This window comes from Suncus etruscus, chromosome 10 (assembly GCF_024139225.1).
Source record: "Suncus etruscus isolate mSunEtr1 chromosome 10, mSunEtr1.pri.cur, whole genome shotgun sequence".
NCBI classification, from domain to species: domain Eukaryota; kingdom Metazoa; phylum Chordata; class Mammalia; order Eulipotyphla; family Soricidae; genus Suncus; species Suncus etruscus.
The window spans coordinates 38,957,843-38,985,407 of NC_064857.1; the positions used below are offsets into that span (position 1 = coordinate 38,957,843).

Sequence of the window (27,565 nt, forward strand, 5' to 3'; positions counted from 1 at the left end):
CCCCCCCAAGCCAGGGGCGATTTCTGAGCGCATAGCCAGGAGTAACCCCTGAGCGTCAAACGGGTGTGGCCCAAAAACAAACAAACAAAAAAACAAAAAAAATATATATATATATACTTCTGAACTTTTTCTTCTTTCCTTTCTCTTCCATCTCTTAAGTTTTTCTTTTAATTTTCTTTTCTTTTTTCTTTTTGGTTTTTGGGTCACACCCGGCAGTGCTCAGGGGTTCCTCCTAGCTCTGCACTTAGAAATCACTCCTGGCAGGCTCAGGGGACCATATGGGATGCTGGGATTCGAACCATCGTCCTTCTGCATGCAAGGCAAATGCCTTACCTCCATGCTATCTCTCCGGCCCCTCAATTTTCTATTTTTTAAAATCATGTTCCTTATGGTCTTCCTAAAACAAATATATTTTGATCAGTTATGTCAACTATGTGATGCATTTTCTTTAAACAAATTAAAAATTAAAAATAATAAAAGAATAAGAGAAAAATTGGGCCCGGAGAGATAGCACAGCGGCGTTTGCCTTGCAAGCAGCCGATCCAGGACCAAAGGTGGTTGGTTCGAATCCCGGTGTCCCATATGGTCCCCCGTGCCTGCCAGGAGCTATTTCTGAGCAGACAGCCAGGAGGAACCCCTGAGCTTTTTCTTTTTTTTTTTAATTTTTTTCTTATTCTTTTTGTTTTGTTTTGTTTTGTTTTTTGTTTTTTTGGGCCACACGCGGCGGTGCTCAGGGGTTACTCCTGGCTGTCTGCTCAGAAATAGCTCCTGGCAGGCACGGGGGACCATATGGGACACCGGGATTCGAACCAACCACATTTGGTCCTGGATCGGCTGCTTGCAAGGCAAACGCCGCTGTGCTATCTCTCCGGCCCCGATAAAGTCTCTTGATAAGCTGCTGCGGCTGCGCGAGACTCACCTGTCGTGGCCCTGCCCATGGATGGCCCCGCCCACAGAGACACCACCCAGAAAGAGATTGGCCCGCCCATAGCGACACGCCTATAAAGCCAATCGTCCCGCCCACTACCACGCCCCTCCGTTGTGACCACGCCCCTCTCGCCCCGGGCTGCATCCCGTCCGCAGCATCTCCTTTAGGTCCCAGCACTGCCCCGGTGGCTCATTTCCAGCGGGCCCGCCCACCTCGCGCGTTGTCGTGGAGAGAGACGCAGGCACAGCGCTGCTGAGGTCGGTTGCGGTGGTTGGTTGGACGTTAGAGCCCCCTGTTTCGGATGCCACCGTCTCTGGGGCGAGTTGGAGGGAGGGAGAGAGAGAGGGAGAGGGAGAGGGAGGGAGAGAGAGAGGAGAGAGAGAGGTGAGAGAGAGACGAGAGAGAGGAGAGAGGAGAGAGAAGGGAGAAAGAAGGGAAAGAGAGAGGAGAGAGGAGAGAGAGGAGAGAGAAGAGAGAGGGGAGAGAGAAGAGAGAAGAGAGAGAGAAAGAGAGAGAGAGAGCCATCCTCCCTCCTTGATCTAGTGCCTCCCCATCCCCACCCCAGTCCCCAGCAATGACAAGTGAAGCGGGAGCTCCACCCAAGACTGCACGTCCCTTGACCCTGAAGTCCTCCAGCTCTCTAACCAAAAAGGGAGATCGAGCGGCCAAAGAGAAGCCGGCAGCTGTTCTGCCACCAGTGGGCGAGGAGGAGTCCAAAAACCCTGGTATGTTGGTGGCTGGGCAGTCCCGGTATCACCCCCGCTCCGCCCCTAGTGGGCTAGAGACATCCTTGTGCATGGTGCTAGAATGCTGTAGAGAACAGGGTTCAGCCTGCTGCGTATATGGGATCTGTGGACAAGTGTGTGATCTCCGATTGTCTCTCTTCTGCTGTATGGAGAGGGAACCCTGCCTATTGTCTGAGGTGAGAAATTTGTTTGTAAGCTGCAAACTCACATCTATGCAACAAGCCTGCATTGAACACCCACTAACACGCACTCTATGCCTACTGCAAGTCAAGCTCTCTACTCAAGCTTGGTCCTGAATTTTGGTTTTCCTGCCCGCACCATCCTGACTCAGCTTGGCAGATGTTTGAATCGGCACCTTAGAGAGACCCCCCCACTGGGTAGAAGTACTGATGAGGACAATGAGGACTAGAAGAGAAGGAGGTCCAGGAGTGATATGGTCAAGGGGGAAGGGAAAAATCATAAAAAGTACGGTTGAGTTACACTTTATAGCTCTTCGTTCCTTTCCATGATTTGTGGGTGCCTTCTTGGTAAGGAGAGAATGAGAGAGACACAACATGGAATTTATAGACTGGGCAAAGAACATAGGAAGGGTATAAGGAGGAGTCTTGCTGTTGCTGCAAATGATGGAAACTCAGTGATCCACAAAAGAGGTTTCTTGATTCAAATCCACTACCTTTGCTATCAGAGAGGGGCCAGAAGGCCAGAGAGATAGTACAGTGGATATGAGCTTGTCTTGCATATGGCCAACCTTAATTTAATCTCAGTAGCACAGATGTATGACTGAGCATAGAGCCAGGAATAAGCCCCGAGCACTGCTGAGTGACCCCAAAAAGCTAGAAAGAAACAAAACAGAAGGAACAAACCTTGATCAGGTGTCATCTCTTTGCTAGTGCTGATGGCCCTGATATTTCCAGGAGAGAGAGGACAGCATGAAATTTTCTACCAATATGGACCCAATTATATGAAACTCTGCCGGCTGTATATATAGTGGGGTGAAATGTAAGTAAGTGAATGGAGGCAGGGAAAGTTTTGTGCTATTTCAAAAGTCCAGGTAAGGGACAGTGGAAGATAGAACACAGGGTAGCAAGAGAAGTGAGTTAGGCTCCTTGCAGAGAGGCTTCAGAAGTAGAAGTAATAAGGACCCTCATGTAACAGGAGGATTCCTAAACATTGCTGAGTGTGTGTGGCCCTCAACAAAATAAAATGCAGGGAGGGATGTTGAATGAGGAGGGTGTAAAGAAAGTGTTGAGGATGATCGCCAGGTTTCTGGACTGGATTCTGGTGGAGTGGATGGATCTGGGAAAGGCTGAAGGTGGTGCATGGATGGCAGGATCTCCAAAGGCAGCTGGCAGTGGGGCCGCTAGGCTGAGCGTCTAAGGTCTAAGGTCACACAGTTCTTAGTGTCTAAGAGATGGCAGGGTTGGAGAAGTGACTTTGGAAGCTGCTATATAGTAGCCATAAGAAAGAACGTGGGAGGAGTCTGTTGTGGAGCCTGTGGATGAGGAACTGGCAGGGAGACTGAGAGGAAGAAAGAAATGGAGACGCTGAGGACCAGACACAAGGACAGAATGTAGGTACTACTGTGTGCTGTGCTGTTCAGTGCAGATGCAGGCTCACTTGACAGAGTGAAGGTGAACATAGGAAGGCACAGTGATGTAGAGGTAAGCCCAAAGGCTGCTGTGATAGCTCACAGGGCTGAGTGCAGGCTTAGTACTACATGGTTCTCCATGTTGCGAGCGGCCCCTGAGTACCGACAGATGTGATTCCCTCCAAACCCAAACAGAGCAAGTCCTATTTTTCAATAGAAAAGGGCTCATTGGACATTAGCAGGAAATTCACCAGTGGGAAGGAACTTACTCTAGGACTAAGTTCAGAAAATCCTATCTTTTTTTTTTTTGGTTTTTGGGCCACACCCATTTGAAGCTCAGGGTTTACTCCTGGCTATGAGCTCAGAAATCGCCCCTGGCTTGGAGGGACCATATGGGACACCAGGGGATCGAACCATGGTCCGGTCCGTCGTACGCTAGCTTGCAAGGCAGACACCTTACCTCTAGCGCCACCTTCCTGGCCCCAGAAAATCCTATCTTATAGCTTCTCTTTCTCATGATAACATAGGCAAGGTCATTCTTTTCTTGAGTGTGGGAGGGGAGGAGAGCCAGAAAAAGGTCCTTTAGAGCGGCAATGTCCACAGGGAATAGTGGATGAAGCACAGGGAGCATTTCCATCACCACTTAGACTTTTTCCACCCTCCACCCATTTCCCTTGGGCAGCCCAGCGAGCGCTGCCAGAAACATTACAGGCTTGCTTTCAAATTCACTTTTGGTTTTGTACCTTCAGTAAATTTTTACTGATACCCAGCTTTTCATGGCTCCTACATTTATATAAGGTTCTGACCCAAAGTTTAAAAAGCTCAGTTCAGAGCAGCATTTTTTTTTTTTTTTGAGGGAAGGGGGATTGCAGTGCTTAGTAAATGCCAATCCTGGCTAAGGAGCAAACACTGATCATGCTCAGGGATTCAAACCAGTGTCCCAAATTAGCTCGTATTATTCACTCTTAGCTCACTGTCCCTGAACATCTTTGCATTGTTACAAGCTCATTGAAGTGCAAATATGCATTCTCTACCTTCCCACTCCCCAAGCTCCTTCCTCTTCACTCTGCCCACCCAGCTAACGTTTCTTGTGTTCTATATCCCTAGATGGGTGCATGACTGTGTGCATGAGAACCTTCCCCATCCCACCAGACTCTGGGTCTTGTACTACTCTCCTCCTCCATACATAGTTGTTGGGTCCCATTCACTCTTTTTTTTTTTTTTTTTTTTTTTGGTTTTTGGGCCACACCTGGTAACGCTCAGGGGTTACTCCTGGCTATGCGCTCAGAAGTTGCTCCTGGCTTGGGGGACCATATGGGACACCGGGGGATGGAACCGCGGTCCGTCCAAGGCTAGCGCAGGCAAGGCAGGCACACCTTACCTTTAGCGCTACCGCCCGGCCCCGCCGTTTACTCCTTTATTGGTTATTTGTGTATCCTCAAAGAGTTCCCAGAATGAGAAATTGATTCCCTTGTGGGGGGAGATCTTGGCAATATTTATCCACAGCAAATAATCCACACAGACAGGAGGGTAAAGGGGTGAAAAGGTTGGGCGCAGGGAGTTCTTCATCAGCCTACTGCCAACTCAAAAAACACCTGGAGCCAGCCAGCAAACTCTGCCAGAAGACCCCCGAACACCTCGCTCCCAAATTATTTATTCGGCTCTCAATGCGCCCCCACCTGGAAGGTCAAGGTGGGACAACAGGCAAAGAATAATCTTATGGAAATGTTTTCATATACAACACACAGTCACTGAATATCATGTTCCTTTATATCCTCCTGGTAGCCCCTTTCGCTTGCGCATAATTCTCCCTGGTCACAGCCCCTCCATACTTGCTGTACAGGGTCTGGTGCTCCGCTCTTGCAGGCCCTGTTGCTTCCATTGGTGCTAATCTACCAGAGACCTGCGAGTTATTTCTCTGTGGGAGTTGGAAGGAGTGAGTGTTGTAGTCACTCTGACACCTCAGGAAAAGATGTGGTGTGCATGTCTGAATCACTGTAATTTGCTGACAAGTGAACAGTTCGAAAATGTTGGGTGAAGTGCTGGATACTAGAGAATAGTATTATAGAAATGTTGGCTAAATACTGGGGCCGGAGCCATAGCACAGCAGTAGGGCATTTGCCTTGCACACGGCTGATCCAAGACAGATCCCCGGCGTCCCATATGGTTCCCCAAGCCAGGAACGACTTCTGAGCAGATAGCCAGGAGTAAACCCTTGAGTGTCATAGTGTGTGCCTCAAAAAGCAACAAACAAAACAAACAAAAACCAGAAAACCAAAAAATGTTGGGTAAATACATAAGCTTGGGACTGGAGAGACAAATACAGTGGGTGGGTGGGGGTAGGGTGTTTGCCTCGAAAATAGCTGACCCAGGTTTGATCCCCGGCACCCGACTGGGTACCCTGAGCACCTCCAGGAGTGATTCCTGCCTGCAGAGCAGGGAGTAAGCCAAGCCAAAACCACCTTCTCCAAATATATAAGTGCGTGTGTGTGGTTGTGTGTGGGGGTATCCCTTCCCCAGCTTCTTGTTTATCCCACCTGAAAGATAAGAATCATCCATACCTGAAATGGGCAGGTAGATGAGTCTGGGGGGAGAGAGGGGATAAGAAGGAGAGTTAAAGTCAGCAAAGGAAGTCAGTTAGCAAGGAAGCCTGGAGAGCAGCTGAAAGGGAGACAGAGGCAGAGAGAGCCAGAGAAGTAGCAGAGAAGTGGCTGCTTGGAAAAGGCTTAGCATAGGGGCCGGAGAGATAGCATGGAGGTAAGGCGTTTGCCTCTCATGCAGGAGGTCATCGGTTCGAATCCCGGCGTCCCATATATGGTCCTCCCGTGCCTGCCAGGAGCAATTTCTGAGCCTGGAGCCAGGAATAACCCCTGAGCACTGCCGGGTGTGACCCAAAAACCACAAAAAAAAAAAAAAAAAAAAAAAAAAAAAAAAGAAAAGGCTTAGCATAGAAGCCATGTGAGGAAATCCACATAGCGGATAGGGCTGTGAAATAAAGATGGCTGACTCCTGGAACTTCATCTGACTGCTTTGGGAATTTCTCCGCCGTCACCTTTAGACCTTTAGACCCACCAGGTCGTAGGGGCTGCGGGAACCAGGCTGAGCTGAGAAAGCCCTGACCATCCCCCTACCAACACATGTGAACTGTCTCTTTATATTAAAATAACACATGTGTTTGGTTGTGTGTGTGTGTGTGTGTGTGTGTGTGTGTGTGTGTGTGTGTGTGTGTGTGTGAAGTGTGGGGAGGAAAAGTGAAGAGATTCCTTTCCTGTCTTTGGGAAACCAACCTTTAATTTTATTTACTTATTTGGGGAGTGCCACACCCAGCAATGCTCAGGGATTACTCCTGGCTCTGTACTCTGGAATCACTCCTGGAAGTCTGGAGGGACCATATGGGATGCCAGGGATGGAACCCGGGTCAGCTCATGAAGGCAAATGCCCTACAAGCTGTACTATCACTTTGGCCCCCATTCATTTTATTTAATAAATTTTTTTTATTTTGTGTTTGCCTTTGGGTCATAGCCAACGAGGCTCAGGAATGACTGGTGGACAGGGGTGGAACCTGGGGTGGTGTGTGCAAAGCAAACTCCTTACCCACTATGCCATACTGCAGCTCCTGCACCCCAGACTTTGCAGATTTGAGTCTGGGCTACTTCTCTGCGTAAAGGACATCTGGGGAGGCGGAGGTCCATCCCTGCACCCCCATCCTGGGGATGGAAAGGCAGGAAGGAGGCGGCTCTGATACTGGGGGGTCGGCCAGGAGCCAAGACATCAGCAGGGTGGGCGGGGAGCGTGGGAGTACCGGGCATGCCACGGTCTCGGCTGCCCACTGGTGGCTGGCGGCTGATGGCGCATCGCCGGCCCGCAGAGGAGTACCAGTGCACCGGCGTGCTGGAGACGGACTTCGCGGAGCTCTGCGTGCGATCCGGCTTCTCCGACTTCCCCAAAGTGGTGCCCCGGCCGCGCCCGCACCCGACCTCCTCCTCCATGTCGGATAAGCCCAACCAAGGTGAGGCCTGTGGGCCATGAGCCTGGCCGCAGGTAACCTCGGGGGTGCCACGCGTGTTCGCGAGGGATGTGGAATTCCGGAGTCGGATGGGGCGCCCCTTGTTTTTCTCCCCAAATTCGGGGAGATGCTCCCAGAGTGAAAGAGAGCTTTTTTGTTTTTTTTTTTGTTTTTTTGTTTTTTTTGTTTTTGGGTCACACCCGCCAGGGCTCAGGGGGGTTACTCCTGACTCCATACTCAGAAATTGCTCCTGGCAGGCTCGGGGGACCATATGGGATGCCGGAATTCCAATCGATGACCTTCTGCATGAAAGGCAGCCTTACCTCCATGCTATTTCTACGACCCCCAAAAGATAGCTTTTGGCACCTGTGAGCGAGTACTCTGGTCCCCAGGCCTGTTGCTGCGGTGGAGGGGCCATCCAGGTCTTTGGTCCTTCTTGGACTTGTGACCAGTGGTGGAGGCTCCATCTCCCCTATCTCCAGCTCCACTGCCCCTGCTTTCTTTTCCTTTCTTTTTTTCCTCATTTTTTTTCTTTTGTTTTGTTTTGGGGTCACACCCAGCAGTGCTCAGGGCTTAATCCTGGCTCTGCGCTCAAAAATCGCCCCCTAGCAAGCTAGGGGATTCAAACCACTGACTTTCCTGGGTTTGCCTTCTGTGAGGCAAGCACCCTACATTTGTGCTATCTCTCCAGCCCCTCAACCCCTGCTTTCTTTTCTTTTTTGGTTTTTGGTTTACACCCGGCAGCACTCAGGGGTTTACTCCTGGCTCTGTGCTCAGAAATTGCCCCTGGCAGGCTCTAGGGAGCATATGGGATGCCAGGGATCGAACCCGGGTCCATCTCAGGTTCTCCAGTCCCTTTGCCCCCTCTGCCCCTGCCTTCTAGAGGACCAGCGCCTGTCCGCCTCCTGCAGCCTTAACAGCCTGGAGAGCAAGTACGTGTTCTTCCGGCCCACCATCCAGGTGGAGATGGAGGCCGAGGACAAGGCGGTGAAGGAGATCCACATTCATGGTGAGGGGCGCCCTCCCTCCGTGACCACCCCACCCACCCCACCATACCCGGCTCCCCACAATCCTAAGCCCCAGCCTGATGCCTACTTCCTGCCTCCGTTCCTCAGGGTGGAAGGTCGAGGAGCGGATCCTGTCGGTCTTCTCCAAGTGTCTGCCCCCTCTTACCCAGCTGCAGGCCATCTAGTGAGAATGTGGGGACTCTGGGAGAAAGGGTGGAAGGGGGGTGTGCTACAGGAGAAGAGCACGCCCAGCCTGTGTCTCTGCTCCCTGATCCAGCCTGTGGAAGGTGGGGCTCACTGAGAAGACCCTGGGCTCCTTCATCGCCCTGCTGCCCCTCTGCTCCATGCTCAGGTGAGCAATGAACGCCCAAATCCCTGGACTTGTCAGAAAGCAGCCTGGGAGGGCTGTGGGGAAGGGGAGAGGAGGGCAAGTTCCTGAGGGACCCTGAGGGGTACTCCTTTTCTGCTTCCATCCAAAGAGACTCACTTTATTTTATTTTATTTTGATATTTGGGTCACACCCGGCAGCACTCAGGGGTTACTTCTGGCTCTGAGCTCAGAAATCGCTCCTGTCAGGCTCATGGGATGCCAGGAATCGAACCGGGGTCCGTCTGGGGTTGGCCGTGTTCAAGGCAAATGCCTTGCCACTGTGTGTGTGTGTGTGTGTGTGTGTCCGTATGTGTGTGTCCATCCTATTCCGCTGTGTTTGTGTGTGTCCTGCTGTTCAGGAACTGGATTGAAGGGCAGCCTGGACACAGAGGGTGGGATGGAGAACGGTCCAGGGGAGAGTCCTGGAGGCTGTCTGTGGAGGTGGTGTGGAGCGGAGCCTTTTGGGAGGACTAGGTGAGGGAGTGGGGGAGCAGTGAAGGGCATCCTTGGTTCAGTGGGAGCAGGGCAAAGTAGGGTAGGGTGCAATTGCGGCTTGTTGTACAAAGGGCAGAACTGATATGGCTGTCTCCCTGAGGCTCTCCTTCACTGCTTTTTTGGATGAGTCGGTTTGGGCCAGTAGCACTCAGGGATCATTAATGGAGGTGCTCAGGGACCATATGTGGCTCTGGGGATGGTACCTGCAAATACCTAAACTTGCTGTACTATCTTTTTAGCCCCATGGAAACAATTTTTTTATTCCCTCCTACGATACAAATCAAGCCCACAGAAAGAGTATATAATTGATCTGAATATGAATATGAATTTAATGTAACAAAAGTTACTAAAGATGAATGTAATTAGTTTAGATGAGAGCCAAGCCATCCTGAAAACTAGCAAAGAAAAAATATCTGAAGAAAATTCCTGCTTTTGTTGGCCCTTGGAAGGGACCTGAATGGCACCATTGCCCTTGACTCGTGCAGTTGTGATGTATTCCTGACCTGTTAGGTGACCCAGCTTCCCAAAAATGTAGTGAATTGAAACAACAGTAGTCAATAGCCCCCATTGCTGGAAGATAAGCCCAGGTGAAGACTGGCAAAGTTTTGACTGGCATCCTCATCAACTTCCAGGAAGAGGTTTTGTGGGGGACACTGGACCCATTTCGATATCAGTGCTCAGTGTCAGTGCCTGAGAAAAATCTAGATATTTTTCCTGTGTTATTTATTTATTTTGCCATTCCCTATGGTTCTGGGGCTACCCCAGCTCTGTTTGCCTGGAGGTGCTGGTGAGAAGGACCATGTTGTTCTGAGGTTGAACCTGGGCTTCCCAGCATGCACAGCACTCTGTTCTTTGCACCATCTCCCTGGCCAGAAACCTGGACTTTTGGTGAAGTGAACTAGAAAGACTGAGAGCCAGAGTAATAGTATAGTGGGTAGGTCACTTGCCTTGTATGTGGCCAATCCGGTCCAATCCCTAGCACCCCAATACAGTTAGTCCCTCAAGTACCACCAAGAATGACTCCTGAGCACAGAGCCAGGAGTAACCCCTGAGCATTACCTGGTTAGTCCCAGAAACAAAAACCAAGCAATATTCATTGTTATTATAGAAAAGATATCCCTAAGGGCCAGATCAGTGGTGCAAATGGTAGGGTGTTTGCCTTGCATGTCGCTCATCCAGGACGGATCACAGTTTGATCTACCAGCTTCCCATATGGTCCTCCAAGCCAGGAGCAATTTCTGAGCGCATAGCCAGGAGTAAACCTTGAGCTTCACTGGGTGTGGCCCCAAAAACAAACAAACAAACAAAAAAAAAAAAGAAAAGGTATCCCATGATTGTTGCCGTATACATGGGAAGTGCATCGCTAGTTCTAGCCAAACTCAAAGGGAGTGAACTATGCCAAGGTAGGGTACCAGAAAGTGATCACTGTGGGGGCCACCATAAAGATCACCTTGTCACACAGGTCACTGACTCTGTGGGGTGGCCCTTTCACAACTGAGTCACTGTGGGGGACTGTCACATAGTTTTCTGCCCTGGAGGATCGTTGTTTGCTCTTTCCAACCTGCTCCCGAAGGCTCCCACTTCAACCCTGGGCTCAGCCTCAGCTGTGCCTCCTGGTTCTCAGCTTTCTTCACCCTCAGGAAGGTGAGTCTGGAGGGGAATCCGCTGCCGGAGCAGTCCTATCACAAGCTCATGGCACTGGACAGCACGTAAGGCTCTTTTCCTTCATCCCTCCCTCTGGACCTGGAGCCCATTTCAAGTCGGTGGTCCTCATATTGTATTTGTATCTGTTTTGTTTCTTCATTGCAAAATAAGATATATGCAGTGTGCATAAGAATTCGTTCTTAAGTTTTGTTTTTACTATAGTCAGCTCCTCCAGTGGTCTGAGGGACAGTGAACTGGCCCCCTGTTTAAAAAGTTTGAGGACCCCTGCCTAGACTCTCCTCACTTCTAACCTTCCACCCCCCTGTCTGGCCCTACATCACAGCTCAATGGCCTCAATCTTGTGTTCTCTGTAACCCTCATTCTCCATCCCACTGTCCAGGCTCACGCACTTGTCACTGCGGAACAACAATATCGATGACTATGGTGCGCAGCTCCTGGGCCAGGCTCTGTCCACACTGCAGAACTCCAATCGCACCCTGGTCTCACTCAACCTGGCCTTCAACCACATCGGGGATGATGGTGCTGGCTACATTGCAGACGTGCGTGTGTGGGTGGAAGGGGCAGCCTGCAGCAGACAGGGCTGTGGGCAGGGCCAATTGGGGGACATGGCCAGGGCTGACAGGGTGGACAGGACCGAGTGGAGCGGACCAGTCAGGATGAGGGACACGGCTGGGTGCTCTTTCATGGGTCCCGTCCTGTGCTACCTAGGGCCTCCGACTGAATCGCTCCCTGATCTGGCTGTCCTTGGCCCACAATCGTATTCGGGACAGGGGTGCCCTGAAGTTGGCTGAGGTGAGTGTATGGGCCAGCAGGGCCAAAGAACAGGCTGGATTCCTGGATTTCTCATCTGAGAAATGGCCCCACTCCAGGTCCTTCGCCCCTTCGAGCTGACGCACGTGGAGGTGGTGGAGCGCCGTCGTCTGCTGCTGGAGAAAGGCACGCAGGAGAGATCACGGTCGGTAAGTACAAAGCTGAGAGCAAGAGTGGGTGTCTCACATTTGGCTTCTCAGGCTTCAAATCTCCCCATCTGTGAAATGGGGGCAAATGTACTTGCCTCTTAAGATTTTTGTTTTTGTGTCTCAGCCACTCAGTGATGCCCAGGGGTTACTCCAGGTTCTACACTTGGAAATTACTCCTGGGGGTGCTCAGAGGTCACAAGGTGATGCTCATGGGATGCCAGGGATCGAACCTATCTGCTGTACTATTGCCCCAGCCCCTGTCTCATAGGATTGTAGAATGTATTCAGTTTTTAGACCATAGTACTTAGTTCAATAAAGATGGCACTAGAGTGATAGTACAGTGGGTAGGCCACTTGCTTTGCACAAGGACAGCCTGAATTCGATTCCTGGCACCCCACATGGCCCCCTGAGACCACCAGGAGAAATTCCTGAGTGCAGAGCCATGACTGTTGCTGGGTGTGGCCCCCCAAAAATGCTAGTTGGATCCCGTAGTAACAGTATAGGGGACAGTGTGCTTGCCTTGCATGAAACTGGCCTGGTTTCGAATCTCCTAGTATCCCATATTGCCCACTGAACCCTGTGCACAGTCAGGAGTCGTCAGTCCTGAGCATACTCAGGTGTGGTTCTAACAAATTGTCAGCTACTATTTCCTCCCTCAAGGAAGAGAGTTTGACTCCTTCACTCCTCCAGATCTCCAAAAAGCAACACCCTACCACCACCAGAAGTCCCAAACAGATTCAGTATTTTGGCTGGGAGATAAGGATGGGGGGAGGGAAGTACTGCCCCTGAAGGGACTGGTCTCTCCTTTCGCCCACTTCCACTTGTGTACACAGCCTTCACCCTCTCGACACGGAGACTCCAAAACAGAGCGAGAGAAGAATCAAATGATAGGGGCCAGCAGCATGGCATTGGACAAGACAGAAAAGATGCAGTCGCTGAAGACCTCAAAGGGCCTGAGCAAGAAGAAGGAGAAGTTGGGGGTAGGAGAGCAGCGGCCCAGGGGACCTCAAAGGCCACCTCAGGCTCCCCTGATCCCAGTGCCTCATGCCACCTGTCTGTTTACATGCCCTACAGGAATCATTGAAGAAAGAGGAGAAGTCAGGATCTGTCCCGTCACAAATGCAACAAGGATCCCTTAAGAAAGAAGATACCTCCAAGGGGGGGAAGGGGAGTACGTGCTGGGGCCTGGTGTTGAGGGGCTGCACTCTTCAGTCCTATTGGGATTGTGTCTTGTGGGACACTTCAGGAAGGCCTCCAGCCAGCCTCATCCTGGAGTCTCATATTTCCTCCAAAAAGGCATCCAGCTGTCTAGCTGTGGTTTGTTGCCCTGAAACTCAAAGTTCTGACTTGGATGGGGGCTCCTTGGTGCCACTGTCTCTCTTCCCAGGGACATGGTGCTATGAAAGGTGCGTCTTCTGCCCTCTGTTCTATTTTCCCATGCAGAGGTAACCATCCCTGAGCATAAACTAAGCAAGGGCAAGGGGCCCAAGACCAGCAGCAAGGAGAAACGAAGCATCCTACTGGAATCTGAGGTGGGTGAGGCGCTGCAGGATTCAGGATGTTGTGCAAGACATGTTTCCACGGCACTTTCCTGTAGGTTTTCATGAGACTTTTCTTTGGACCTTGAGCTTCACTTTGGCTCATTTTGGTGCTGACTTGTCCCTGTCCTCCTGCTGCCTGGGGTCTGTGTGATCTCACAATAAGTGAGACTTTCTGTCCCTTTCCTTGCAGGACTCTTGTCTGTCACCTTAAACTAGGTCTAGTTTGTTTTCTTTTGGAGGCTACATCTAGTGTTGCTCAGAGCTTACTCTGGGCTTTATGCGCAAGAGTTACTCCTGGCAGGGCTCAGAGGTCCCTATGTGGCAAGCACCTGACCTGTTGTCACCTGACTTTGGCTCTGAGTCTAGCTCTTACAAGAAAATGTGCAGGTGGAGAAAGGGGGAGTCTCAATTTCTAGTTCTTGTGCCCTACCCAGGCTGCTGTTTCTCACCATCACCATTACTTATTCTAACTCTACTGTTGGGGAATGCTCAGGAAGGCTGAATGCAGCTTTGGGTACTAGAGGGCCCCGGAGCCCAAGGGGTCTGTGATCATATTCTGGAATATTTTTGTTTTTGGCTTCAATTATCTCTTTATGGGGGTGTGTGTTTGGGATCAGTCCCAGTGGTATTCCCATTCTAATAGCTTTGTGTATGGGGGCACTACATAGCAGATTTTAGGGTACTTGGGATAGAACCTGCACCTCCAATATGAAAACCTTTTGAGCTATCTCTTTGGTCCCTGGATTGCCTTTCATCTCCTTTTTATCTGACCACAATATGCCACAAAATGTAGGAGGCAGAGCCAGTGATAATCCGGCAGGGAGGGCGTTTGCCTTGCATGCAACTAACCTGGATTTAATCTCTGGCATCCCATATGGTCCTCTGATCACCAAAAGGAGTAGTTCCTGAGTGCAGAGCCAGGAGTGCCCCCTAAGTATTGCCAGGTATGGCCCCCAAACCAAAAAAAATGTACTAAAATTCTAGAGGCAGTTTGGCTTCAAGGACTGTCTGTTCTCTCATTTCTATGGCATGTGGTGCTTACCACATTGTCGGTTGTCATCCCTGACTATTCCCAGGTAACTTTTTGGCTCTCTTAACAAAGTTGCCTTCTAATTTCTTTTGAGGCTATACCTAGCAGTACTTGGGAGACCATGTGATGCTGGGGAATAAAACCCAGGGTCCCACATGCAAAGTTGTCACTCCAGCCTTTTTTTTTTTTTAGGGGGGAAACCACACCTGTTGGTGCTCAGGGGGTTACTCCTAGCTTTGCTCTCAGAAGTCGCTTCTGGCAGCCCAGGGGAACATATGGGATATCAGGGATCGAACCCGGGTTCATCCTGGGTCATCTGCATACAAGGCAAACTCTACTGCTGAGCTATCACTCAGGCCCATCCAGCCTTTTGAGCTGGCTCTCTGGTATCAAAGTTGCTTGTGGGTAGGTTCTGATTATCTTTGATTCCCTGGCACCAAGGACAAAGCCTGACTATAGCTGGTTCTCTAAATACAAGTATTGAGGGTCTCAAACTCAATTTACCTGGGGGGGTGCAGGAGGCAAAGTCGGGGTGATCCTAGTGTGCAAAGTCAGTAGTAAGCCTTGAACATTGGGGGGTGTGACCCAAACAACTAAAACAAAACAAGTTTCCTCTAGGGCAGGGCCACAAAATGTAGTACAGAGGGCTGAAAACGGCCCGAGGGCTGCGAGTTTGAGACCCCTGGCAGCAGGGCAGGCATCTGCTTGCACACAGCTGGCTCACATTTGATCCTCAGCACAACATAGAATCTCACAGAGTTCTGCAAGCAGTGATCCCCGATTACTGGGAGGTATGGGCCCAAACCACCCCTCTCTGCCAAAAATAAACATGGCTCCTTCGCTGGCTCCCTCTGCTCTGTGCTTTGCTTTAGTAGCTGGCTGGAGAATCGACTGAGATAGTCAACCCTCTCCTAGAGCCAGTGGAGCACCGAGATGGGAAAGTGTTCTTAGCCGGAAACAAGGTCCTCCTGCATCTCAACCTCCTCCGTACGTTTACTACAACCCTCTAACCCTCTGCTCTGTCTCCCTTCTGGAGCTGCCTGGGCCACATGCTGACACAAGGGTCCCTATACCTGTCCCCTGGGAAGAAGCTGAGCCTTCCAGGCTTGGGTACCAGTGAGGGGGCTTAGGTCTTGGGTGTCAGAAATCAGTGAGGGTATTTAGAGAGAAATAGGGGTGGGTGGAATCATAGCAGCGAGGGCCTCAGTGGCGAACCTACGGCACGCGTGCCTGTGGTGGCACGCGAAGGCCTTATAGCTGGCATGTGGGAAGAGGTCCGAGGTCCGTAATTAAGATATGCAGTGCGGCGGGAGGCGAGTGTGCCGGTGTCTGCTTTGCAACTCACTTGGCAACAGGGCAGGACTGGCCATTGGGAGGACCGGGCATTGTGCGACAGTTTGGGCACTCGGGCTCAAAAAGGTTAGCCATCACTGCTAGGATAGGATAGCTGCTAAGGAATTAAGGTACAGGTGAAGTCAGTCATGGGGCCTGGGTTCTAGCCATGGGAAATCGTCATTGCTGCTGGTGTCATTCAGGCTATGTGCTGCCTCCTCTTCACAGGAAACTGCATTACCGAGGTGGGGCTGGAAGGCTTCCTCACTGCTGTGCAGTACCAGATCCAGTTCACCAAGCACAAGCACTTTGCCAAGAATGCTGTAGGGCTGCTGTGGCTGTCTCTTGCAGTGAGTTCCTGTTGTCCCACTTCCATGGCCAGCCTGTTTCCCCCACTCTCCCTCAATGCCATGTGCTTGCTGCTTGTCTCTACCCTGCCCATCCCAGCATGCTCCACCTTCCTTCCCTGAGGCCCACTGGCCTGGCCTGTCAGCTGCCCACTTGCCTTTCCCTCCTGCAGAAAAACTGTTTCTCCATTCAAAACCCCACGTACATCATGATCCAGGAGCTGATGATGCCCAGGGATCCCATCAGTAAGGCCAAACCCAAGGAGGAGGAGAACATGGTGTCCCCCCCATAGTACCCCAGAGATGGTTGGTGCCCAGGAGGGGACTTTCTTATTTTAACCGGGCAAAATGCTGTACCTTTTTGTCCATGTTGTCTAAAAACTTGGTTCTAGAGCTACATGGAACATTTGAATTGAGTCTGCTCATGCTATACGGCCAGTAGTGGCTAAACTGTGTGCAGGTTCTACTGGTGGTGGGGGGCTTGGGACTCTACTCATACTGGCAGAAGGGCAGGGATTGCTGCACCGTTTCCTGAGGGCTGAGAACTGCTGGCTTAGAGGACAAGAGGTGCTGTGGGGGTGGGGCACACATAGCCTGGAGACTGTGGGGTGACTGGGCATAGTCACAGTCAGCACCACGCCCAAGCTGAGTAGAGGGGGTAGGGGTAGGGGAGCTGTAGGAAGGATCGAGCATGGGGCTCCTTCCTCGCAGCATCCCCTTCCATGCTTGTGACTAACTGTGAGGGGTTGGTTTACTCTTGAGTGGTGCTGGCTCTCCACATGTCCAATCAAGGCCATGGACTGACCTGACCCTATCACAACTGACATGTTAGCGACTCGACTCAGATGTGGGGTCACAAGGGTGAGAAGAGCTGGGACCCCCAATCTCCACCCATTAGGGGGCTGCCTCTGCAAAGGGGCAACTTTGGGGACTGATCCAAAATGGAGATTGACTCTTCTGGGTCCCTCCAGGCTTCTGCAGCGGAGCCCACTCAACTGTGTCCCACATATTCCAGGCACCCTGCCTGAACCCACATGACCCATTTACTTGGTGGTAGGTACTTGGACATCTGCTTAGCACTTGAGCTGTGAAGGCAGGCCCGAGTGCCAAGTGTCCCTGCAGCCTCAAGGGCATGTGTTTGCCTGGTGGCTTTGTGGGTAGAAAGGTGGAAGGAGGGGCAGTCAGCCTGGGAGAGGCTGAGCTCATTAACATTTTGTTGGCCTTTAAAAAAAGGGTGTGTGTGTGTCTTTAAGGTTTGTGGGGAACCTGAGGCAAAAGGGCTGAGGGTCCCACTCACTGCCCACCCTCACATCTACACAGCCACAAGTCTAGATTCTCTCTTTTTTTTTTTTTTGGTTTTTGGGTCACACCTGGCAATTCTCAGGGGTTACTCCTGGCTCTGCGCTCAGAAATCACTCCTGGCAGGCTCGGGGAACCATATGGAATGCCGGGAATTGAACCAGGGTCTGTCCTGGGTTGAGTTCGTGCAAGGCAAGCACTATGCTGTCACTCCAGCCCAATTCTCTTTCCTGAACCAAGAACACACACACACACACACGTGCACAGTTGAAGAATATTTAACTTTTCTTAAAAAAAAAAAAAAAAACTTAACCATGAAAGAAAATAAGAGTATACATTATTTTAACAGCAAAAACAGTCATTTCCATATCTATATTTTATATATTATATATATTTATATATATATATATGTATATATACACCTAGCACAGTGTGTATATTCTATTAGTCAGTGGAGGGAGGAGTGGACACATGGAAATGGAGGCCAGTGTGGCCGCAGCCCCTTGGATGGTCCTGGGTTGTTAATCAAGGTCTCCAGCATTTGCCCCACCATGCCCCACCTCCTGGGGCCCAATCTTCAGCTCCGTACCATACTGGATACACTGGTTTTCTGTGGTGAGGTGGGGAAAGGTGGACGTGGGGGTGATGAGCGGCCCCAGGCAGAGAGGGCCAGAGGATCAGCACCAAGCGCAGAGGCTGGGCTCTCAGGCCTGGCGGCCCTAAGGCAGAGAACGCCCTCATCCCCCACCCGTGGGGGCCAGGCCAGGACAGCCTGGTAACTAGGAGGTGCAAGCAAGCCTCTTCTTTCACTGCTTCCAGCATCCCAGCACAAAAGCTGAAAAGGTCCAAATTATTTACAACAGCAAAGATGCACATAGGGTCAGGGATGTGTACATATGGACAGGGAACCAAAGCCTCAGGTGAGGCAGCCCACCTCAGCTGGGGGTCCTGGGTGGGAGAAAGTGCAATTATACGGAAGCCCCCTCCTTCCCAAAGGGCTGAGGACAGACGTGTGGACGCAGTGGGCATGCTAGGCCGGTGAGGCCCTGGGGTGGGGGTGGGGACACTGACAATTCTGATCTGAACAGACCAAGCAACATGCGGGGGGGCTCCCTAGGTCTCATTAACTGCCTCTGCCATGAGGAGGGCTGGAGTACCCTGGCCTGTGCCCCTACTTTGGGCCACTCCCTAGAGTAGTGGAGACGAGAAGGATTGGTCTGGTGGTCCTGGCAGCTACAGACCCAGGGCACCTGTGGCTCAGTCCACCTTGTTTTCCTCCGGAGGGGTGTCGGCACCTGTGAAGCATGTGGAGAGGGACAGTGAAACATTGGCTTGAGTGTGCCTCCCTCTAATGAGGCCTACAAGGCCCTCAGGCTTCTTCTGGCAAAAACCTGAGTCTGGACAGACGAGCTCATCCTATCACGTGGAAACCCAACTGAGAATGCCCCCATGATTGCTCTGAGCCCGTCAATGAGGACAGGTCTTGAAAGTGGGGTGAGGTTCTCTCTGCACCAAATCTTCAACACAGGTGTCCCTCCCGGGGTCCCTTTCTCCCAGCTGATTTCCTTTTCCAGGGGCATCACTCACCACGCTCGAGGCATGGCCCCGATTCCTGGCTATCCCTGGAATTGGTGGCCAGGGGGTCCATGTCTGGAGGTGACAGGGAACTGAGTGTCCAGCGTGTGGCCTCGGTTTGGAAGCTTCCCACAGGCGTGGTGCCACCTGACGACTCGGCCCCGAGGGACTCAAGCAGCTCCCTGTGTGCCAGCTCCATGTCCTGCAAGGGTGCGGGGAGACTCAGCTCCAGGCCCTGATGGGGCTCCTGTCAGGCTCTGCACTGGTTCTTGGGGATAAACAAGGCCTTGGAAAAAAATAAATCACATATCCTCCCTACCCCCGCACCTCACCTTGAGCCTGTGGAGCTTGTGTGTGAGCTGCTCAATGGTGCTGAAGATCAGGCCCACATCCCTGAGTGGCAGGCTGGGGCGTCTTTGGTCCCCTGGAGCCCCCTGCTGCTGCAGTGGATGCTGAGGCTGCCAGGTAGGGAGGCTGCTGGGCTGCGAGGGGCTCCTGGGGGCCCCTGCAGGGTCGGTGCTCGAGTCCAGGGGTCCTGCTGGCATGCTGACATAGAAACAGTTTCCTGTCCCCACGGGAAAGAAAGAATCAACAGGCGCACACACAGGTTCCTGAGCATCTACCCTCCGTCAGCCCCGTAATGAGTAGGGCCAGGTTCAACTTTGGTTCAAATGGCAGCTGGAGGACTGTGCGCCTGGGAGAAGAGTGGCCCCCAGAGGGGAAGGGCACTCCGAAAGGAGGAGCAGCAGCTCTTATGCGCACCTCCCTCAAGCTCAGCAGAGGTAGTCCTGTCCACTAACCCACAGAGATGGGCCCTCTGAAGGGAGATAGCTGGGGCAGCATGCAGGGACAGGTTGAGGGATATACAGGGGAACCCCGAGGACCTTCAGTGGAGGATAAGCCTTTTGCCCTCTGACACTGGATTGGCGAATGGGGGAGAAGTAATGACTTCTGAGTTTGTTCCCTGGGCCTATATCCTGCCCAGTAGAGAGAAGACAAGTGTAGGCAGGGTCCAGCCCAGGCCCAGTTGCAGTCTGGCCTGGCTCTGGCTCCCAGGAGAAGTTCATTACCCGCAGCCTTTGTTCCGCCTTCTACTTCAGGTGGCTCGGGCCCTGGTGGGCCCCTCTCGGGGAGTGCAGGGACAGCCTCACTGCCTGCCACCTCAGCTGCACCGACACCACCACCACCACAGGGACAGCAGAGACCACAGGCAGAGAGGGAGGGCAGAGGAAGGAGTGGAAGGGGTGGGAGGAGAGAGAGGGAAAGAGAGAGGGGAGAACCACGTGAGCACAGAGTGCACGATGCGCCCGTCTACAGCAGGGACTTTGCACCATTCACCAGAGGAGAGAGAAGGAAGGTCAGGGCCCAGGAAGCCTAGAGCACAGGCCCGCCCACTGCTGAGTCAGAGCCCACCACCACTGGTCCACACAGAACAGACAAACATGTCCTGGGTTCCCCATGTGACACTGTTGGCTTTTCCTGTCTGAAAGCCAGATACTGGAGCCCCCCTCCCACCTCTGTCCCCCAGCCTCATCCATCTTTCCTCTGGGGTCAGCTTCTAGCACTTCCTAATCCCGGAGCCCATTCTGCCCTTCTCTTTTGGGACAAAGCTGTTGGGAGGAGCCACTTCTGGACCTGGTCATCAGTGGGCTTGGCAGGAACTTGACAGGGCCATGCAGAGGGTTGTGACCCAGAGTGTGAAGTGGAGATGAGATGCTCAGGCTCTGGGTCAGCTCCCAGGGCAGGTAGGCCCCAATGCACCTCTTGCTGTCCCCCTAGAGCCCTGAGTCACCTCCCTCTGTGGGACCTCGTCTTGCCCAGTGGTCAGGACCACAATGTACCTTTTCTCACAACTTTGTAGCTTCCTGTCGCCTCTTCCTCTGACTTCCTGTCCAGCTCGGGAGACTCCCAAATCCCCGAATGCCTGGTCCTTGGGGGCAGGTGCTCCAGGGAACAGCCAACTGGGGCTGTCTGCTGCTCTGGCTCTGAGGGCTGGGGGGTGTCTCCTTTGCCTCTGGTGGGACCTGGCCCTGGAGAGCCGGGATCCCAGGGATGGGAGGTGCCGCTGATGACAGAGGGTGTTGGTGTCAGGTCGTCCTCAGGCTCACCGGCAGCATGTGGTTCTGGGGGCGGAGCTGGCAGCAGACTCCAGAGGATGAGGTGCCGCAGGTTCTCCACTGAGAGAAGAAAGGATGATGGAGACCGCATGGCAAGGATGACACAGAGGGACCCATCGTGCCTCTCTCCACTCGAGGCTGCCTTAGTCAGGGTGGGGAGGTGGTGGTGGTCTTTCTGCTGTAGCTCTCTTTTCTTTTTCCTTTTTTTTGGTTTTTAGTCACACCCGGCAGCACTCAGGGGTTACTTCTGGCTCTATGCTCAGAAATCGCTCCTGGCAGGCACAGGGGACCATATGGGATGCCAGGATTTGAACCACTAGCCTTCTGCATGAAAGGCAAACACCTTACCTCCATACTATTTCTCCAGCCCCTCTGCTGTAAGCTCTTGAGGTTACACAACTCCATACAAACTCCACTCCTGGGGACACTCACCATCTTCCAGGGCTGCCTCGGCAAGGCCTCCCAGGAGCAGTGAGTCTGGGAGGGGCAGAAGGAGGGGTTCTCGGGTCCTGCTGCCTCTGGTCCCTCCAGTCATGGGCACAGGAGGCTGTGACACTGTTGCTAGTTCTGCCACTGCTGGTAATGTGACTTCCTGCTCAGGGTTCTCCGACAGTGTGGGGTGTGTCCCTCTGACCTTCTGCTGGGGCCCAGCACCTGGCACAGAGTAGAGCCAGCATAAAAGGTGGGAGAAGGGGACCATAGGCGGTGACACTCAAGGACCCTGAGGGTTGAGAACATTCATCTGTCCTCCACATGGCTGCTGAGCTCCACTCACAGGGCTGCCCTGGCTCCCAGCCTGTCAGTAAGTAAACTGGTCCCCTGCCCTCCAGAATGTCAAGAACAACAGAAAAGAATAGTGTAAAGCAGCAGACTGGGAGGTGCAAAGACTACAGGAAGTGAGGAGGGACACGTGCAGCCGTGAGGGACACCAGCCAAGGAGATCTCCCCCTAAGCCCTGACAGGAGCCCTGTACAGACATTCTCAGCCAAGGTAGAGGACTGGGCTTGAGGTAGTCTTGTGGGCTTGAGGTCATGAGCCCTGTCTCTGATCCCCAGAACCCCCGAGAAGCCTCAGAAACCATATGAGCCACCAGAACCTTCACTGTGCATCTGATGTGCCTGATAAACCTGGCCAAGCCCTGTGTAAGATGAGAGCACTACTCCTGGTGTGTGGGCAGCTCTGCTTGATCCCCATACCAGCCCCAGTCTTCACAGCCAACTCCCCACCACTCTGAACTCATCAGCTGTCTCTTCTCTCAGAGCATGTTTCTTCTCCCTCTCTCCTGCCCTCCCTCATTCCCCAGGCACAGGTGACCCCTCCCAGTCCTTTTCCTACCTGTGCCCCCAAGATCATCAGGTTGGCCCAGGAAGGCACTTTCAGTCAGCATCTCAGGCTCTGGCTCCCGGGGGAACACGTCCACATCTGAGTCATCCAGCCCCTCCCTGCTAGAGGGCAGAAACCCCCCACGGAGTGAGTGACATCTGCCCCACCCCACCACTGGCCTCCAGGTTGTGGTGGGTGAAGGACAAGTTTTGAGGCACAGGTGTGATGAGCTTTTGAGGCCAGCAGCCCAGAGAGGAGGGGGTACTGGTCCTGATTCCACTTGCCCCTCCAACTCCTTAACAGGGAGGGAGCAAGTGGGGTGGGGGATAGGGAAGGGGGTGGAGTGTTGCCAGGAGCAGAGGGAAATAGCATTAAGGTGAGAGGCAGAGCAGTGAGATGGAGGCCGGTGGAGGTTGCATACCTGCTGGGCGTGGGGCTCTGGTGGGCAGGTTCCTGGGGCATGGGGGCTGGAGGACGGGCTGGCGTAGGGGTGGCTGTGGGGCGGCGGGTGGCATTCCGTACTGCCTCTTCTAAGAGTTCCATCCACCTGTTGTTGGCAGAAACAGAGAAACTGGGTTGGAAAAGAGACTGCAGTCTAGTGCCCAGCTACTGCAGACCGTGGGCCTTGAAGTTATTGTTATTGGTGGTGGTGGTTCTCCTCTGTCTATTGTGTTCTGTCCTGACTGGCTGCTCCTGAGGCACGTCACCTGCAACTCCCCATTTCTAAATCTCAACTCGCTGTGGGCTCTGGTTAATCATCTATAATGGGGTCAGGTCCGAGGGATAGTACAGTGTAGATGACTCTTGCCTAGCATTCAGTCAACTGATTTTGGTCCTGGGCACAACACAGGGTACCCTGTACCCTGCCAGGAGAAATCCCGTAGTGCAGAATCAGGAGTAAGCTTTAAGGTTTGCCACAGTGGCCCCAAGATGAAAAGGCATTCTATTTATGGCCTTCCTCTCAAAATACCTCTCCAAGAGGAAGTGTTACCCACACTTTATCTATAGAAAGCCTATCCTGTCACACTGTATCACACACCTCTGGCTGCTGTCCTGGGGAAGTGATTGGGACATGGTTGGGCTGGGGTGGAAACTCATGGAGGCAAATATCTGAGAAGAATGCTCTTCTGGAGAAATTGGGTGGTCTGGGCCATACCCAGCTCTGTTTGAGCTCGTTCCTGGCCCTGCTGACATTGGACAGGAACTCAGCCTTCTGTGCAGAGCCTGAGTTCAGTCTGCTGGGCCTGTCTCTGGCCTTCTGACATACCTTTTACCCTTGCAGGCAAAAGGGCAGTGCAGTGTCATAGCAGATGTGCTCCCCTCCCCAGGACTGGCCTTACAGCACCCTTTGCCCAAACTTCTTTCCTGCCTCTAGTCTGTCTGAGGTCCTGGGGGTGATGGGAGAGGGGGGCCTAATCACTGCCTCTGTTGGTCCCCTCAGGCATGGCAGTAATGTGTGATCCGCAATCAGTCCTCACGTGTTCTTGTCTGACGATGTCAGTGCCACCAGCTCATAGATCTGTGGGGGGCCCAACTCAGAGGTACATATGATGAAGAAGGCCCGTTTGTCTGTGGGGAAAGCAGAACAGAAGGGTTTGTTCTGGGAGGCTGAGATGCACCTCAGTGACTGTAGACTCCTGGCACCTCTCCTCCACATCTCCACATCTGTAGTTTCTTTCACAGCACTGAGGGCAGAGTATGCATAACGCTTGGTGCTGAGTAACTTCCAGACCTTCATCCCCTGTGGTTTTCCAGGGGGCAGACAATGGTCACCCCAGGTATACATGAAGGAGGGGCCAGAGTGATAGCAGAGTGGGTAGGGCATTTTCCTTGCATGTGGCCAACCTGGGTTTGATCCCCAGCATCCCATATGATTGGTTCCCCAAGCCTTCCAGGAAAAATTTCTTTATTTTCCCCCAGGAGTAATTTCGAACAACAGAGGAAGGAGTAACCCCTTAGCTCTGCTGGGTGTGGTCCAAAACAAAACAAAACAAAAATCCAAAACCCCAACTTTAACAAAATACATGGAGAAGGAACATGCACCAGACAGTAGTCGAACCTCTCCAGAGCCCTCGTGCATGCCCTGCTCTCTGCCAGCACATTCGTGCTGAGGCTCTGGTACTGAGCTGCATTCTGCAGTCACTCCTGCCACAGAAAAGCTTCTATGCTTTTCTATATCCCACCAGCCCTGCCCCACACCATCTCTCTCCACTTGGACCATGCCACCTGCTTAGAAATGATGTGGGGCCTCATCAAAGTGCCCGTAGGTCCCTTGCACCTGTGGCCACGGAGCGGATGAGCACGGCATTGAGCTTGAGCACCGGGCTGAAGGTCTGCTTGCTGTCCATGGCACCTGCAGCAGTCTTGCTGTGGCATTTGAGTAGCAGCTTCTCATCTTGCTTCTGCAGCAGTACCAGGAGGTCTTCCAGCAGCAGCACGTGGAGATCTGGGGGTGGGTGGGGGCACTGAGTGTCTCCTGCTGCCCACTCACCCCTCAGCAGCATGTAATCCCCACAGGCTCTCAAAAGTCCTGATGGCCTCAAAAAGTCTGATGGCCTCTACGCCCTTTCTCCACATGCACCATGTTGTACCCATGTACAACATGTACCCATGTTGTGACAAGGCCCCGAAGTGTTTCTCTGTGAGTTTTCCCCTCTAAGCACTAGGTTACAAAGGGGAGAAGCTCTGGCAGGGTTGCCCTCACAGACACCCTCCTGGCACATACCTAAGGTCTTGTCCTTGCTGATTCTCCAGGTCAGAGGCCCCTCATGAATCATCCTCCTGGTGGTCAAGTCCAGGCTCTGTTGAGGAAAGTGACATTTCATGCAACAAGATGGGAGAATCGGGCCCGGAGAGATAGCACAGCGGCGTTTGCCTTGCAAGCAGCCGATCCAGGACCAAAGGTGGTTGGTTAGGATCCCGGTGTCCCATATGGTCCCCCGTGCCTGCCAGGAGCTATTTCTGAGCACACAGCCAGGATTAACCCCTGAGCACTGCCGGGTGTGACCCAAAAACAAACAAACAAACAAAACCAAGATGGGAGAATCTCAGCACTATACACGTGCCGAGGGAGGGACTGAACAGATATGATGAGGGATAAGCATCTCATGCCATGTGTGGTACAGGGGCTCTGCCCACAGCTGTCTGTCTTTCCCCTCCAGCCCCCATGGAGATTGTCCTCTGCTGCACTGGCCTATCCTGGCAGCTTCACTCCTTTCCAAATGACCCTCACTTCCACCTTCAGACTAGCAGCGGGTACTTGGTGAGCCGCTGCATCTCAGAGATGATGAGGTCCCGTAGCTGTAGCCACCGGCACTGAGGGTGGCTCTCGGCCTCCTACATGTCAACCCTAACCCTAACCCTCCTCCCCATCCCCTCAGGCTGAGTGCAAATGTTGGGTCTCTGTAGGGTGGGCTGCAGCCTATGCTGGGGAGGAGGGTGCTATAGGGAACAAGGTGTGCATAACCGAGACCCATGGTCCTCAGCACAGAGGAAGCTTGGGGAGCCTTCTTCGAGGGCCCTCCAAGCCTGCTCCAGTTCTGATTGTTTGCTGTGCTCTCTGCTCCTACCTTGAACTCTGCAGCCAGGGGGTTGCTGGCCCTCTCCAGTGATGTGGTGTCCAGGCGCTTCTGGTAGCCCTCAAGCCGGTGCTGGTTCTCAGTCTGCTTCACAGCTTCGTTCACGTACTTGAGAATTTCCCGGCACTGATCCCGGGCCCTGCATAGCTTCTCATGCTCGGAGCTACCACCTGGCAGTTGGGGCAAGAAGGTGGTGTGTCGATTGGCCTGCCTCACCTGAGCAACCCAGACAGGAGGAGGTAAGCTTGTACTGACTGTGCTTAGACCCCTTTGAAGATCCTGCTACTGCTGAGGGAGTCTAGGCACTGGTCAGTTCTATAGATGTGGGTAGACAGGAAAAGGGTCTGAAAGCAATGAGGCCTTTTTCTATCAGTCTGAAGTGTTTTTTTTTATTATTTACATTTATATATTTTTTCTTTATTTGTTTTTGTTTTTGGGTCACACCTGGCAGCAATCAGGGGTTATTTCTGACTCTGTGCTCAGAAATCGCTCCTGGCTGGCACAGGGGACCATATGGGATCCCGGGATTCGAACCACAGTTCATCCTGGATTGGGTGCGTAAAAGGCAAATGCCCTACCACTGTGCTATCTCTCCGGCTCCCAGTCTGAGGTTTTTAATGTTTTGACACTGACTCCAACTCCAAGGTGCTGAGATGGCCATCCTCAGTAGTTCCATATATGGCGCTAGGTATTCTGTACTGCACTGGGCATTGGCAGAGGGTCTGTATGGGGCATAGGCCAAAGCCCAGACCCAGCCCTGGCATGGGAGCAGGACAATGAGAAGGGCAAGGAGCCCCAGGGCTGAGCACCTCCCAGACTGGCCTCCCAAGATAAGAAAGAGGATCCATGACAGACCCTGCCGGCACCTACCCTCTGTGTGCTTGATAATGTTCTCCAGTAGCAGGGGGTACTTGGTGAGCCGCTGCATCTCAGAGATGATGAGGTCCCGTAGCTGTAGCCGCCGGCACTGAGGGTGGCTCTCGGCCTCCTACATGTCAAGAGACAGACACAGAAGATGTGGGCCAGGGTGAATGTGTATACTTGTGGCGGTGGACGCTTGCTCCTTCAATATTTGGGAGAAGCAGCAAGAAGGCAACCAGCCACAGAAGGCGTCAAAGGTCAAAGGAGTCGGGTGAGGTGGGGCCTACCATGTTTCCCCGAAAATAAGACCTACTTACAGATTTCCTTCTGGGTGAAACATAAGGCATTCCCCCCAAAATAAGGCCCCCAGGCTGTCTCAAAATTAAATATAGCAAAACTGGTTGCTAGGGCCACCCCAACTGGTGTCTGTAGGATTCAGTTTGTCTGGTTTGTGTTGACAACTACTGTACTACCGTACTGTATACAGGTAGTAATTAATTTCCTTTATTTTCATTTAATTAAATGTGAACCATATTCTTCATGGAAAAATAAGACATCCCTAAAAATAAGAACTAGTGCATCTTTGGGAACAAAAATTAATATAAGACACTGTCTTATTTTCAGGGAAACAGGGTAGGAGGAGGAGATTTAAGAGCATTCGAGCAGAGGGAGCTGAGTCAGGTTCCAGTCTGTGTCCAGTGAGCTTTGGGCTTTGTCCTAGGGTGGGCATGTGGGGGAGGATTGTGGGGTGGCAGAGGGCCTCATCCCCAGGACAGAGAAGAAGCCAGAAGCTCAGGAG

At 52.5% G+C, this 27,565-nt stretch overlaps 2 protein-coding genes across 9 annotated transcripts in view; one reads left to right on the forward strand and one right to left on the reverse strand.

The window, feature by feature from the left end:
- Window positions 1–1,438: 1,438 nt before the first annotated feature.
- LRRC71 (leucine rich repeat containing 71) lies at window positions 1,439–16,306 on the forward strand. The gene is made up of 15 exons (XM_049781616.1): window positions 1,439–1,653; window positions 7,131–7,271; window positions 8,152–8,277; window positions 8,384–8,459; window positions 8,553–8,627; window positions 10,780–10,848; window positions 11,184–11,343; window positions 11,513–11,596; window positions 11,674–11,763; window positions 12,597–12,743; window positions 12,838–12,934; window positions 13,207–13,295; window positions 15,210–15,321; window positions 15,895–16,016; window positions 16,187–16,306. Exons 1-15 carry the CDS (start codon window positions 1,503–1,505, stop codon window positions 16,304–16,306), a joined length of 1,659 nt encoding a protein of 552 aa, XP_049637573.1. The 5' UTR covers window positions 1,439–1,502.
- A 1,268-nt stretch (window positions 16,307–17,574) lies between these two features.
- ARHGEF11 (Rho guanine nucleotide exchange factor 11) overlaps window positions 17,575–27,565 on the reverse strand; it is a 146,674-nt gene continuing 136,683 nt past the window's right edge. For 6 of the 8 annotated variants that reach the window (XM_049781944.1, XM_049781941.1, XM_049781945.1 and 3 more), the window contains 13 exons: window positions 26,776–26,893; window positions 25,897–26,075; window positions 25,053–25,128; window positions 24,606–24,773; window positions 23,806–23,896; window positions 22,749–22,874; window positions 22,340–22,449; window positions 21,437–21,658; window positions 20,729–21,064; window positions 19,958–20,053; window positions 19,220–19,452; window positions 18,900–19,089; window positions 17,575–18,607 (listed from right to left, as the gene is read on the reverse strand). In XM_049781944.1, the coding sequence (XP_049637901.1) occupies window positions 18,570–18,607; window positions 18,900–19,089; window positions 19,220–19,452; window positions 19,958–20,053; window positions 20,729–21,064; window positions 21,437–21,658; window positions 22,340–22,449; window positions 22,749–22,874; window positions 23,806–23,896; window positions 24,606–24,773; window positions 25,053–25,128; window positions 25,897–26,075; window positions 26,776–26,893 (1,983 nt within the window). In that variant the 3' untranslated portion in view covers window positions 17,575–18,569. The remainder of the gene's footprint in view (window positions 18,608–18,899; window positions 19,090–19,219; window positions 19,453–19,957; window positions 20,054–20,728; window positions 21,065–21,436; window positions 21,659–22,339; window positions 22,450–22,748; window positions 22,875–23,805; window positions 23,897–24,605; window positions 24,774–25,052; window positions 25,129–25,896; window positions 26,076–26,775; window positions 26,894–27,565) is intronic. The other 2 variants (XM_049781947.1, XM_049781942.1) reach the window with 1 other exon arrangement.